Source organism: Eleutherodactylus coqui, chromosome 10 (assembly GCF_035609145.1).
Source record: "Eleutherodactylus coqui strain aEleCoq1 chromosome 10, aEleCoq1.hap1, whole genome shotgun sequence".
Taxonomy (NCBI): Eukaryota; Metazoa; Chordata; class Amphibia; order Anura; family Eleutherodactylidae; genus Eleutherodactylus; species Eleutherodactylus coqui.
The window spans coordinates 48,582,483-48,597,357 of NC_089846.1; the positions used below are offsets into that span (position 1 = coordinate 48,582,483).

At 42.4% G+C, this 14,875-nt stretch overlaps 1 protein-coding gene across 3 annotated transcripts in view; it reads left to right on the forward strand.

Moving 5' to 3' along the window:
- The window catches only part of STARD8 (StAR related lipid transfer domain containing 8), a 131,165-nt gene that overhangs the window by 35,810 nt on the left and 80,480 nt on the right, over positions 1-14,875 (forward strand). The window contains exon 1 of one of the 3 annotated variants that reach the window (XM_066580986.1): positions 2,146-2,295. The exons of the other annotated variants lie outside the window; for them this stretch is intronic. Within the exon in view, the coding sequence (XP_066437083.1) occupies positions 2,238-2,295 (58 nt within the window). The 5' untranslated portion in view covers positions 2,146-2,237. Of the gene's footprint in view, positions 1-2,145; positions 2,296-14,875 lie in introns of those variants that run through there. 3 annotated transcript variants of the gene reach the window in all.

The window sequence follows — 14,875 nt, forward strand, 5'->3', positions numbered from 1 at the left end:
AGGAGGCGCTTACTCCCTGTATGTACTGTACAATGTGGATTTTCTCAGCATTGTCATATTTTCTGATTCGGACGTGCCAGGAAGGTTTTGTAGGAGTTGTGGCATCTGTTTAGACTTAAACAAATGCCTGTTTGGATGTGGGGCAGCTGTGTAAGGGGCCGCTGAACAGGTGTCAGGGCTGTGGGGTGTAATATTACCGAATGCTAACCAGTATGTAACACCCGCTCTGTGCCCCTCTCCCCAAGTCATACCAAGTCTGCAGCTAACATTATTGCCATTATATCCAGACAAAACATCCTATTGTATCCTATGCAGTTACTACTGGATTCATCAGGTTAGTACGGCATTAGAGCGGGCACAGAGAAAAATGGAATCCAGAGAAATGAATTTCTCAAAAGAATAATAATTCAGTGATGTCATTTTCAGTTCGGTGGTGGGGTTACCACGTATACACAACCATTTCTATCCTAATGAAGCCCAGGATACTTTTCAACATGTCAGGGTCCCAGCTTGTAAGGGGTGCCTCAATGAGGGCTACTGGAGCAGGCAACCACCCCCTTATAGTGGATCCTTGAACTGTAACCACCAGTGATGTTAAAGGGGCTTACCAGGACATTGTTATTGGTGACCCAACCTCAGGATAGGTCATCAGTATCTTATCATTTGGGGGTCTGTCGCTTGAACCCCCGCCGATCAGCTTTTTAAAGATTTTGTGTGGCCACTTCACTGCATACCAGGCACAGCGCCGTACATGTCATGGAGGTGTTGCCTGGTATAGCAGCACATTCCCATTCACTTAAATGGGACTGAGCTGCTTTCAGGGCATGTGACAAATAAACGTGACATCACTGGCCTGAGAACATGGGGTGGATCACCACCGATCGGATATGGACTACCTATCCTAAGGAGTCCTGGAAAATCCCTTTAACTGGTGATTAATGGTGAGTTATGTTGCACTTTGTTGTGCAGCAATGTCCTCCACTCCTTTGTTTGTTTACAGGCTGAGACCGGCCACGTTTATGGAACTTCACAGGTGCTGCAGCCAATGACAGAGCTCAGCACCTGTGACATCCCGTATACAGGCTGGGGCTGACGTCAGAGGGGAGTCTCAGAGCGGCGACATGGGACACATAGGGGGGAGGTCAGTATATGACAGTTAGTTATGTGACTGCATAGGGAACAGACTCGGACAGCCCTGTAAAGACATTTCCACTAATATACAGTTTTTTCAGACGTTTTCTGAGTCATCCATGTATGTCAGATGACGTCACGTGGTGACATCACAGAACGCATTGGGATTGTCTCCCAGCTTATCACTTACCCTGCATACTGCTTAAGGCTGTGCTCACATACATGTACTATTATTCCTATGAAAATGATGGTCACTTAGGCAGAACCCAGCAGATCCCACTGTTAGTTAATGGGTCTGTTGGCACTGCTGGTGTCCGTCATGTAATGGATCTTGCACAATGTCGTGGACCGAGCTTTATCTCTTGCAGCCATGTTACATGTTAAAGGGGTTGTCCAGGACTTTTACTATTGATGACCTACCTGGAGGATAGATCATCAATAGGTGATCTATGGAGGTCTGCCGCTTTGTACCCTGGCCAGTCATCTGATTGCTAGGCCCGCTGTCAGGAAGTAGATAGCGCTGCCAACATTGCAGAGGCCTGGGTTGGTACTGCAGACAATGAAATTCAGTAGAAGCTGTGCCTTCAGTACCAAACTGAGCTGCTGTAGTACAGATAGCATTATCTGCTTCCAGTGCTGGCCATACTGACACTGGTCAGAGGGGATCCTGAGCGGTGGACCCCCACCACACTATTGAGGACCTGTCTGGAGAGACTCAAGTTTATGGTTGTATTGCTATCAAATGATTAATGTGTGATAAACTAGTGACTGTACACAGTGCTGTGTAAACTGATCGTACCACGTAACATCAGTCTGTCACATCCTATGCCAGTCATACCTGGCACCGTCTCTCTCTACACAGTGGGCGAGCCGGTCTGCTCATTGGTAGGAGCTCTGCGATAGGTGGGGCCTCGGTTCTCTCAAGGACTTTTCCCTGATCACCTCTGCTTTGCACACTCAGTGACAACAGCTCGGCAGGGTGACTGGCTGAGCTGGCATTCAACCTTCCTCTATCCTGCATTCTTCTTAGTACCTTCAGAATTTAACCTTTGGATGATCGCACTACTAAACTTTCCCCTTGAATATCGACTGCGCTGATAGACTGGATGTTCCCCCACTTCTGTTGTATCACAAAGCCCAGAAAGCACTTGACGCAGCCTCAAGGTAACTCTACCTTTCTGTATACTAAAACATAAATGCAGCAGAGCTGAATTTGCCATTTTGATAATTCCCTAAAATTAATATATTAGTTTTATTGCAGTACTACCTCAATCAGCAGGTAACACATTGGGATAGCATAGTGAGTTATAGCAGACAGATGCATAGATGTAGCAGGACTAAATGTCATTTAACCCTTTGGAGACCCCTGAACAAGATTATTCTAACCCATAAATGCAATAAATGCATTACATTCTCATATTGCAATAAAAGATCTGAATTACAGTCTTAGTTTAATAAAGCCTGATGCTAATTACAATTGGCAGCACTGATTGCTGTCCCTCTATGGAGTGCTGTCTTGTCACAGCTGTTTAATGTGGGTTGTTGGTTGTGCACACTGGATACACGGCTTTCAGTTTTGTTACATTTGTCTCTAAAAATATAACATTGATATTAAATGCTTGTTCCCAGCTGTGGATTATTGAGTTAACCCACAGTGTGGTGCCTGGCACACTTCAAAGTCCACGTGTCCTTCTGTTAGGGATTTGTACATATTGGGGACAGAGTTAGACGCAGCGGGAGATTTCCACTTTGTAACACATACTTCTCAGTTCAGGTCAGACATTAAGCTGGCTAATCATTATGCTGCAGAGCCGGGGTGTACAGGCACCACGACCAGAGGGGAGCTGGGCACCAAAAAAGTATTCTTTCTTTCTATCCAATCACACACTTCCTCCTCAGGGATCAGTAGACCCTCTTTTATACCCTGCTCCATTATGACAGTATTACCAACATAGATGCCAACATTATTATTCATTGGATCTCAGCAGCACCAGTCTAACTCACATGGAATTGCAAAGATACATACATGATAATGAAAATACATTGAGGCAGATTTACTATTAAAAAGTTGCCAATTTTCTGGCACAAATTGCAAGTGAAAATTGGCTCACATGCTTTGCATGACAATAAAGACTTGTTTTAGACACTTTTGGATATTTTTTTGCCGCGTCTGAAAAGGGTTATGGCTTCATGGTGGATATGGTCTAAATGTGACACCATGCACCAAAAATTGCTTCAAATTGTGCCAAAATTTTGTTGCAAAAGTTATCGTAAAGTAAGCCAACTAATCTGCAGCAAATTTCACAGCCTTCACTTGAAGCGGTGGAGTCTGCTGTGAATCAGAGTCAAAATTTGCGCCAATAGTAGACTTTGGTGCAGTTTTTTCTGCCATGCATGAACATACCCTTAGGCTAATTTCACATGGGTGAATGCGATACCAGGCAATGAAACTCGGCCCGATATCGCGCTAGCCAATGTGTGATGTCCCTGCAAATGCGAGGCGTTTTTTTGTTAGGAACACTGCGTGTGCGCCTCGTACATCGTGTGATGCTGTGTCTGCCCCATTGAAAACAATGAGCGATGTGAGGCCTTCCGAGGGAATGCCCAAAAATAGGACATGCCGCAAATTTTTTTCGATGCGGACAAAAACTGCACCCCATTCAAAAGAATGGGGGTCATATTCATGTGAGATTTGTGTGACTTGCAACATACAAATCTTGCACAATTTCCTCAGCCGTGTGAAAACAACTTTAGGCTATTTGCACTGTCTTATACTGCATTCACATAGAATCATAGAATGGTAGAGTTGGAAGGGACCTCCAGGGTCATCGGGTCCAACCCCCTGCGCAGTGCAGGATTCACTAAATCACCCCAGACAGATATTTGTCCAGCCTTTGGTTGAACACTTCCATTGAAGGAGAACTCACCACCTCCCATGGTAACCTGTTCCACTCATTGATCACCCTCACAGTCAGAAAGTTTTTTCTAATATCTAATTTCCATCTCCTCCCTTTCAGTTTCATCCTATTGCTTCTATTCTTTCCTTGTGCAAATGAGCATAGGGCTGATCCCTCCGCACTGTCACCATCTTGGTAACTCTTCTCTGAACTTGCTCCAGTTTGTCTATGTCTTTTTTAAAGTGGGGTGCCCAGAACTGGACACCGTATTCCAGATGAGGTCTGACCAAGGAAGAGTAGAGGGGGATTATGACCTCACGTGATTTAGACTCTATACTTCTCTTAATACATCCCAGAATCACGTTTGCCTTTTTGGCTGCTGCATCAAATTGTTGACTCATGTTCAGTCTATGATCTATTAGTATACCCAAGTCTTTTTCACATGTGCTGCTTAGCCCAATTCCTCCCATTCTGTATGTGCTTTTTTCATTTTTCTTGCCCAGATGTAGGACTTTGCATTTCTTCTTGTTAAATACCATTCTGTTAGTCGCCGCCAACTGTTCCTGCTTTTCTAGATTTTTTTGAATACTCTCTCTCTCTTTCCTAGTGTTAGCTATCCCTCTGAGCTTTGTGTAGTCTGCGAATTTGATCAGTTTCCCATCAATTCCCTCCTCTAGATCATTTATAAAAATGTTGAACAGCACTGGGCCTAGGACAGAGCCTTGTGTTACCCCACTTGATACATTGGATGTGCAGCTATTTATGACCACTCTTTGAGTACGATCACTCAGCCGCTTCTGAATCCACCTAACAGTTGTCTTGTCAATCCCATATTTGGTCATTTTTTCAATAAGTATAGTAGGAGATACTTTGTCAAATGCTTTAATAAAGTCAAGATATACTATATCGCATTTCCCTGATCAACCCAGTCAGTGATTCTGTCATAGAAGGAAATTAAATTCGCCTGGCATGACTTGTTTGTTACAAACCCATGCTGGCTCTGGTTAATTACTCCATTTTTATCCAAGTACTTGCATACATGCTGTTAAATAATTTGTTCAAAGATCTTTCCCGTTATAGAATTCAGGCTCACAGGCCTGTAGTTTCCTGGATCCAACTTCTTCCCTTTTTTGAAGATAGGGACAACATTTGCCCTTTCCAAACTTCTGAGACTTCTGTTCTCCAGGAATTCTCAAAGATTATGTCGAGTTGTTCAGCAATTACCTCCGCTGCTTCCTTTAGTATCCTAGTGTGTAATTTATGTGAACCTTGAGACTTGAATTAATTTACGTTAGCTAAGTGTTCCCTCACCATCTCTCTGCTTATAGATAGCCTGTATTCTTTTATTTCCCCAATAGCACAGGGAGGATCAGTTGATGTTACATCTACTTTCTGAGAGAAAACAGATACAAAATAGGAATTTAAAAGTTCGACCTTCTCAACATCATTCTTAACCAATTCACCATTTTCATCTTGTAAGCATCCAATAGCATCTTTGACTTTTCTTTTGCTTTTGACATACCCCCCAAAATCCTGTTTTATTGCTTTTGGCCTCTGTTGCAAGCCTCAATTCATTATTAGCTTTAGCTTTTCTGACACTTGCCCTACAGTTTCTGCCGACCCCACTATATTCTTCAGGTATTCACCCCTTTTTTCATTTGATAAACAAATTTTTTTTTGTTTTTAACGTGTGCAAGTTCTGTGTTCATCCATCCTGGTCTCTTTAAATACTTCCCATCCCTCCTTCTTTTAGGCATTGTTAATGATTGTGTTTTGAGAATCTCATTTCTCAATATTTCCCAACCTTCCTGGACATTTCTGTCCTTAAAAACATCTAGTCATTAGTCCTTCCTATGAACTTTTGTAAGTTCATTAAAATGTGCCTTTCTGAAATCCAACCTCGAGGTCTGAGTTTTCTCACGTCTTCCTCCCCTTTTATCCAGAATTTAAGGACAGCATTATCACTGCCTCCTAAGGTCCCAGCCACCCTTACGTCCTCAACCATTTCCTCCCTGTTGGTGAGAATTAGGTCCAAGATAGCAGATCCCCTTTTTTTCTCTTCTACTTTTTGGAAGATAAAGTTGTCAGCAAGAGCAGAATTTGTTGGACATACATCAGTTGTGTCCAGCCAGTGTTTCCACACCAGAGCTGGACACAACGGATGACATTGACAACTATGGGATCGGTTCTGGCACCATTTATCTATCCTCCAGCGCTTCATTACATGCCAGAAGACAAAAAGCGAGATGACTGGGCATGTGAGAACCCAGCCTAATGGTTAGGCAGAATTAGTAAATCTGCCCCATTGTGTTGGGTTTCTGGAAATCTATAGCTTAGTGCATATGTGCGGCCTTCATTCATATTCACTGTTGTGAATCTGAACTGGGTCTCATCACCCGTCCCACTGCTGCTGTACAGCTGCTCTTCTGTCTCCTGACACTGAACGTCTCTGATTATAAGCAACTTATGCCATGACTACTAGTGGAGCTATAGTCGCCTCCAGGCTAATAGAATTTATACTGAAGAACACCATTATGACTATTTATGTAACACTGATTCCAGGGTCATGGATTGCTCTTGGTATTCAGACTTGTTGTTTGATACAATGTTGCTTTCTGACATGTGATGACTTGGCTGCTAATATGCATCTCAGATTATGTATCAGTAAATATAATAAAAAAAGAATTCCTAAAGTAGTCATGCGGTTCATATTTGTAAAGCTTTTCCATTTTACCAAGTATCAAATTATACAGTGCATGTAAGATATAATATGTTCAAAATGTATCTATGCAATTTATCTTATTAACTCGCTGCATAGAAATAAGGTTTGTTTGGGATTCTAGACAGAGGTTTCTGTAATGTTTCATCATTGTCAAAATCCTTTGAGGTTGTGAATTGGAGGTGCCAATTGTCTGACGTTGGGTAGAATGTCAACCATATCCAAAATAATATCTGAATGCTGAAAAGCTGGTTCTGTGGTATAACACTTAGTCACCTTGTATTGTTTCTATCAGATATACAGTACATCACCAGAATCCTATATATAAATGAGGCAGACTGTTGACAAGTGGTATCTGTTGTGGTACCAGTATACGGTATATCAGTAGAGAGCTGCCAGGCAGGTAGTTCACTAGATCTTAGGTCTGGCTACAGAATTCCCACCCTTTTCATATCATATATGTATAGGTGGTCAAGAATGAGAGTTGAGGCCTGTAGCCTGGCCATTAAACTATCATTCACTACCATTAAGCAGAAAGTGCTGACATGGCTCTCTTCCACCACATACCCAAAGAACAAGGGATGTGGATAGTGGGGGAGACATATAATGTAACCTTGCTTCTTTATGCTCTATGACCTTAGTACAGAAGCATTTAGTTCAACTTCCATGCAGCTGTTTAGGGCTTGGTAGCCGATATCAGTGCTAGATATGAAAACCATGGCTCTATGTAGTCGGGATTGGAGATAACTATTATACTGTGAAGATTCCAAAATCCACATTACTACCACATCAGCAAAACTGCAGCAAAGAACTGAACATCCTTAGTTGGACATACACGCACCCACACGTATATTATATTGTATATACACATATACACACAGTTATTGGGCCTGTTAACATTTCTCTTGACATGGAAAGATAAATTGATATGTTTCTTGCTTTCGCCTTAGTCCTTAAACACATAGGCGCATGCGCAAATAGTCTGGCCGCTATTTCAGCGTCAACCAGTGATTTTTTTCCTTTTTTTTTTTGCTACGCAAACTCTGCGCTATAAGTCTTACCCTATCATTTCTCGTACGTCAAAATACTACATATGAGAAAGATAGGGCAAGTCCTATCTTTTCTTGCGTGTAGTATTAATGTGTTATAATCCCGCTAGTCAAAACAAAACCATTTAAATCAATGGTTTTGTTACGTTTTACATCCGTAATGTTCATGTCCGCACAATGGGACGAAATCATGGTCATCTGAAGAAACCCTTACACCTAGAACGTGGTGCTCTCCCTAAGGAGAAACAATACCCTTCCTGATCCACATCTATAGGCCTTCCACTAGCCAAGCCAGAAATCTGCTGCAGACTGATGAGGGGCAATCATCACAAAACAGCTGTCTGTGGATGGTTATCTTCTCTTTCTGGAGAATATTCTGGCTTTGGCTCACAATTCTCAGTGATTGTTACAAGGCTTGTTAAAAAGTCTGACATTGACTTGCAGGAATGCTGTATTCCAATAGATGGCGCTGTAGAGGTATTGTTCTATCTTTCCATTTGTATATTTGCTAGAGGGCCATGGATGGCCGTATAAGTCTCCTCACACCTTCTAGTTGCTCTCCCCATACCCTTCCTTACGGTGTCCTTTGTGATGTACAGCAGTTCCAAACAGTGCCCAACGGCCTCATTGACGTGAAATGGGTCCTTCAAAGTTCCTTTAAGATTTCTGTAGCTTGGATGCTAATGTCATGCTATACTTGCCATCAGAGGCGACGTAACTGCTGACGGAGACACTAATCGCTTGTTTCTCAACCTGTAATACATTTACTCCAGAGAGGGTACTTGTAGGCTGCTCATACTGTACTCTTTATGGGCGGGATAGTATATGATCATAGTCTCGTAGGGACTGTCATGGAATCCCAGTACAGGGATGTACTGCTTAGGAATGTTGAGATCATCCAGCAGCCCTTATGGGAAACAACATTTCATGTGTAAATCCAGTACATTTATAAATAGCTTTCTTTGCATCCAAAAAATTATCCCCGGGGCCTTATAAATGTGGCTTTGGCACAGATGTGAACCCATTGATAAATCTGCTCCATTGACAAAGGAGGAAGGTAACTAAGCTCCACACTGGCTGCTTGAGAGGGAAATCACACCTGAAGAGCAATAGTCTTCCAAGCTCTTTTCAGCGAGCGAACAGTAAACAATAATTTGCTCCTTTTTCATTGATCTCATCTTTTATGCTGATCTAAAAATGATCATTTTTCAGCTGCACAGCCACCATGTAAATAGACACAAATGCCTTTCGTTTGTAATGCAATCCCCACGAAAGGACGAAAGACAAGCAATCGCACAAATGATCAGTTACGAAAAACGAATGATTGTCACAAACTATGAATACAAGTCTTTGGAATGTTAATGATTTGCTAAACTTGGCAATTGTCATTCTTTTTTTGGCATTCTGTCTTTCTACGCAACAAGGACATTAACTGTCTCACTTGTCTGTCCCATCATGTCTGACTGAAGGAATCGAACCCTATAAACTAAGTCATCTGTTCCTTACTCACAGACGCTTGGGATGGCGCAGCATCTGTTATTTAGGGCATCTAACAGACAGATGACAGATCCCCTTTACGCAACAAAGTATCTTTCTTTCTGCATCAATGAAACTATTTTTATACCATTTTCTGTAGCTATATTCTATCTGATTCCCCCGTACCGATCACGTGTCTGTATGCTGAGAGAACGAGGGGTGATGTTACTTTCCTTACTTCCCCGTCACATCAGTAGCTCTTCCTCTATCACATATCAGAAATGCTTCTTTCCCGCAGCGACTTAGGTCTGCGACGCTCGTCAACAAGACACTTCAGCCACGTTTTTGGAAGCCTGTGGAAGTGCTGTGAATGTGCCTTATGTGTTACAATCTCTGGTAGTAATCAGAAGGCCAATAAAACACGATGGAACAATCCTATAAAGATTCCTCTTCTGTGCTTGGCTTGTTTTTCCCAGACTCCCTTTGGGAATCATCAGGTCTCTGGGAATTTGTGGTATGTGAAGGAAAAGTTGACGTCTGGCTTCAGCTGGCTCTGCAGACCTGGAGGTTTTGTATTCATTGCTGCCCCTGAGTTAACCTTTAAAGGAAGGTTAATTTCAAGTAAAAGGAAGATTAAAAGACCGAAGGAAAGACGCTGAGGATGGAGAAACAGCAACACAGGAAAGGAAAAAGTACTGGGTGACAGCTAGGACAGGAGAATGATAGGTTAGGGGAAAGGTTTTATGGGCTGGGAGAGGTCCCTTTAGGAAGAGTCGGAAGGTATGTGACAAATGGGTTAGCAAAGAGGAAGAAGAGGTGGAATGCGCTAGTCCTACATGTAGTAATGGAAATGTGTATTAGGTGTTGATAAGTGGAAGGTAGAAATTGATGGAGTGACATATGGCAGAGGAAAGAAATCTTTTAAGGCCTCATTTCCTCGGCTCTGTGCGTAAAATGCTAAAATTAGTGGCGGAGGATCGCGGAATGTTTCCCATTGTTTTCAATGGGTAAACCTCGCATCGCACTCGTGTGCACCTCGCATGTCATCTGATGCTGTGCCAGCCCCATTGAGAAGAACAGGCAATGCGAGGGAACACCCAAAGATAGGACATGCTGCTATTTTTCCCGTGTTGTCCCGCGAGTTTTTCTTGCAATGCACAAATCTCAGGCAATTTACTCGGTCGTATGAAAGCAATATAAATCGTTATATTGAGTGATTCTTACACAAAGGACAGATAAGGGTTTGTAGGCTGAGCCTTATCATTATGGTCATGATCCTTCTGCATTAGCGGTTGTAGGAAGTGAGTGACGATTTTATTGTTCTTCTTTAGACATGTATTCACCAAGATTTGTTCTTTTGAGTTCTGAGTCCCCCTCTACGTGAGATGATTACCAATAGAAGTGTTTGCACTGCGTCGGACATAAAGTTATTCTTCAAAAGAAAATTTGGCCAGTGGGATTTAAAATAAGAAGGGCATCTGCCATTTCTGCAGAAAGTTGGGGTGTCCTCTTCATTGTTTGTGCGCTCTGTAGTCTTTGGTATTTAGGATCTGCTGGCTGCCCTGACCGCTCCACAGATTGGCAGCTTTTTGCCGATGGGAAGAAAGTTGTTAATCATCGCCAGCAGGGCAGCCGGCAGCTCATGACTATTGGAGCAGCATATAAGCACTGGTTTTATGGAAAGAACAGGATGAAGCAAGGCAAGTGACCTAGTGTTATAATCAGCCTCTGTCACTAGTAAGTCCTGCCTTTGGATAGGACAACATAAAGTTGGTGACTAATTTCCCTCTAAAGGGCCACTTTAGTGACATTTTTTTCCATCCATTATGCAACTAGTCCCCTAATGTATATAAATCAGCTAGTAGTGCCTTGTTCCGTTATTCCTTTCTATATGAACATCATCATTTGGGTCATGTGATCTCATTGTGACCACTTGAAAGGCTCGACATTGAGCCGAAACGCGTTGTATTGTTACATGATTTTGGAATAAAGGATTTCTCCAGACGAGAAGTACTACTACCACCATCATTGGTTGATTGATAAACCTCCCAGTTGGGAGATCTGCTGCTTTTCTGGATTAGGGGTGCACTCCGTGGAGGCACCCCTGTGAAGTAAATGTGTGTACCACTTCCATCATTGTGCACCATCTGGAGTCTTTTTTTTGGTTTGGTGGCATCTACCTTACAACTTGTACTCATTTTGACCATTTGGGAATTACTTGTCTCTCTGTGACTTCTCCAGTGAACACCTCAGTCACCAGGACCACCTGTATTATGAAATTACATGGACTGTTCCACACACAGGAGGAGTCAGAAACTTACATCACAGTAAAGGTGTCCAGCGAGAATGCGACTAAACGATGAACGAGAAGTCTTTAACTTCAGCATGCAGAAAACTGAAATACCCATCGTTCTATGTAAATAGGCAGTCTGTGTAGTGACCTATCGTTCCGTGTATATAGGACGACCTGGCGGGCATCGGATGCCTGACAGATCGTCCCATGTAAAAGCATATGCCTTACTGCTAATGAAAGAGGCTCCTGTCACACAGTTATAATAGTTCATCCTCCCTGACTGCATACTTATCGTCTGTAGCTTAGTTAAGTGAATAGAGAGGGTAATGATATTCACACTGCCCTCCCAGCAGGCAGAGATGGTACTGGCTCTAGCTGGTCACCTGAAGCTCTGCTGATGGGATTGATAGCGTGATGTAGAAAAAGCGAAAGCAGGAAGAAGTCTAAAAAATCAAGATGGGCTGATGCGTTTCGGACAGGAGGCTGCACTGCATGGGGCGAGTGCAAGCTGCATGGGAGACATTCAGAGTAGGATAGACAGTCATGTGAGGGGGTGTAGCAATGAAAAAAAATGTATTTTTGCTGGGCTTACAATTCCCATTAAACACTGTCGTTGATATACAGTAAGTGTCCTGATTTGTGGAAGATGTTACTTTCTTTATGAACTTTTAGGATTCATTTTCGATCTTCCAGTTAGTAAGAACTGTTGGCTGTTTGTGAGTTTTGGCCAAGTTGTCGAGACTGACACCCCTCCTCTAATGGAAATCAAGCCGGTGATCCGTCACAGCCACTGTGGTCCTGTAGCTTGGTTTTATAGGGAATGTGTCTTCATTCTCAGGCCTGTATGTAGACAACAGTCTTTCAGGGAAATTCTGTAGCATCTGGGAAGAAGCAAAGTTTCCAGCCGCAGGGACCTGCAGTTAATGAGTCAGCCATTAATAGGAGCTGCTTACAGAACCACTGTTTAAAGCAACATTACTTACATTCCTTATCTGCCATGACAGCTGTCATCCTGGCCGTTACCTGAGTGGGTGGCCAAATCCTGTACTGTGCTTTATAATAGGAGATACTGTACAGACGGAATCCATGTTTTTGTACAACTGGCCTAGCAACAACTAGAGGAAGTGCAGGAAATCTTGTAAGGTTACTGATCATTAATGATTAACTTGTAGAGTACCAGAACAAGAGCAAAAAAAAAACCCCACTGACAAACGATTTAGCATATAATTTGCATTAACCCTTTCCTGCCACAAACCTTTTGTTTTTTTTTTCGTTTTGGTTTCTCCATCGAGAAAATCATAATTTTTACTTTCCTAGCGAAGTAGCCGCATAAGGACATCTTTTTTCGATGGTAGCATTTAATATATAATGTATTGGAAAACTTCAAAAAAATTTTTAAAGTGGGGTGAAATAAAAAAAAACCAAACAATTTTTTGGGGTTTGTTTTTACGGCATTCATGGTTCAGTAGATAAGGACATGGTTGTCTTTATTCTGTGGATCAGTAGGATTACACCGATGACAAGTTTTAAAGCTTTTCTTAACATCGTACAACTTAAAAATATAAAAACTTTTAAAAAAAATTGCTTTGTATCACCATCTTTTGACCCCCATAACTTTTTTTTAATTTTTCGGTCGATGGAGCTGTGGCGAGGGCTTGTTTTAGTGGGGCGACCTAGAGTTTTTATTGCAACCATGTTGGGTTACAGTCGACTTTTTGATAGCTTCTTTTTTTTCCTTGCCATTCAACATTTAATAACTTTTACAAGCAAGGCAATACCAATTGTTTATTTTTTTGATATGATGACTTGGGAACTGGGCCTGCAATTAGCAACCCGGGCTGCTGCAATGCGGACAGATCAGTCAGCTTCTGGCCCCGCCCACACTGACAGCAGGCACCATAGCAGCCAATCGCTGAGGATCCCAAGCCAGTCAATTATCGTTAGCAACAGTTAAGTCCCCCAAAAAACATTTAAGACTCATTTCATCTTGTCTTTATATCTTGGCCTAGAATATGCTGTTACACCCTGACTGTGTGCATGCTGCAGGTACCAGCCATGTAAATCCAGCTTTAGTCAAGCTGTTCTCAGCGGAAAAACAAATGGAAATATAATTCATATGTTGTACTTTCTGCCATGGAAGCACAGTACTAGTAAAGAGTGATTTAGCAGTAATGATGCTCTAATGTCACTACGAAAGGAAAGTTCTAAAAAAGACTGAACGTTGTAATGTATTTGCTGTATTGTAACAGTTCCTAATACAATAAACACTATACTTGAGTAGAAGAATTAAAAGGGTTGTGCCAAGTTATACATTTATCCCCACAGGATAGGGGAAAACTTTATGATTGGCAATGGCCCCACTGCTGGGACCCCCACTGATCCAAAGACCAGGTGTCTGTGAGTGAAGCGGAGGTTGCACAGACGCACTGCAGTTCCATTCACTTCAGTGATAGTGCTGGAGATTGTCAAAGCATTTGAACACTGGCGTTGTGAATGGAGCAGCGATGTGCCTGTGCAACCTCTGCTCCATCCACTCGAGAACTGACTAGATCCCTGCTTGCGGGATCTGTGGAGATCCTAGTGGTTGGAGCCCCACTGAGAATAACGTTATCCAGTGGAAAATCAGTATTTGGAATACATTATGTGTTGTAGGGATGCTGCAGATTTTCACGGCAGAATTCATGCATTACAATGTAGCGAGTGAATTCCGTGGTGACATCCGCATCTGGATTTTGGTGAGGATTTTGGCGCAGAGTTTATCCGCAATGTGCATACATATCCCAAGTCAGTTATGGCTCTTTCTATAGAGGTGAAGTATCTTTCCAGAGATCTGAATAGAAACATAGATTCATAGAATGGTAAAGTTGGAAGGGACCTCCAGGGTCATCGGGTCCAACCCCCTGCTTAGTGCAGGATCACTAAATCATCTCAGACAGATGTCTATACAGCCTCTGTTTGGACACTTCCATTGAAGGAGAACTCACCACCTCCTGTGGCAACCTGTTCCACTCATTGATCACCCTCACTGTCAGAAAGTTTTTTTCTAATATCTAATTTGTATCTCCTCCCTTTCAGTTTCATCCCATTGCTTCTAGTCTCTCCTTGTACAGATGAGAATAGGGCTGATCCCTCTGCACTGTGACGGCCATTCAGATATTTGTAGACCGCTATTAAGTCTCCTCTCAGCCTTTTTTTTGTGCAAGCTAAACATTTCCAGATCCTTTAACCATTCCTCATAGAACATAATTTGCAGACCGCTCACCATCTTGGTAACTCTTCTCTGAACTTGCTCACGTTAACAAGGATATGC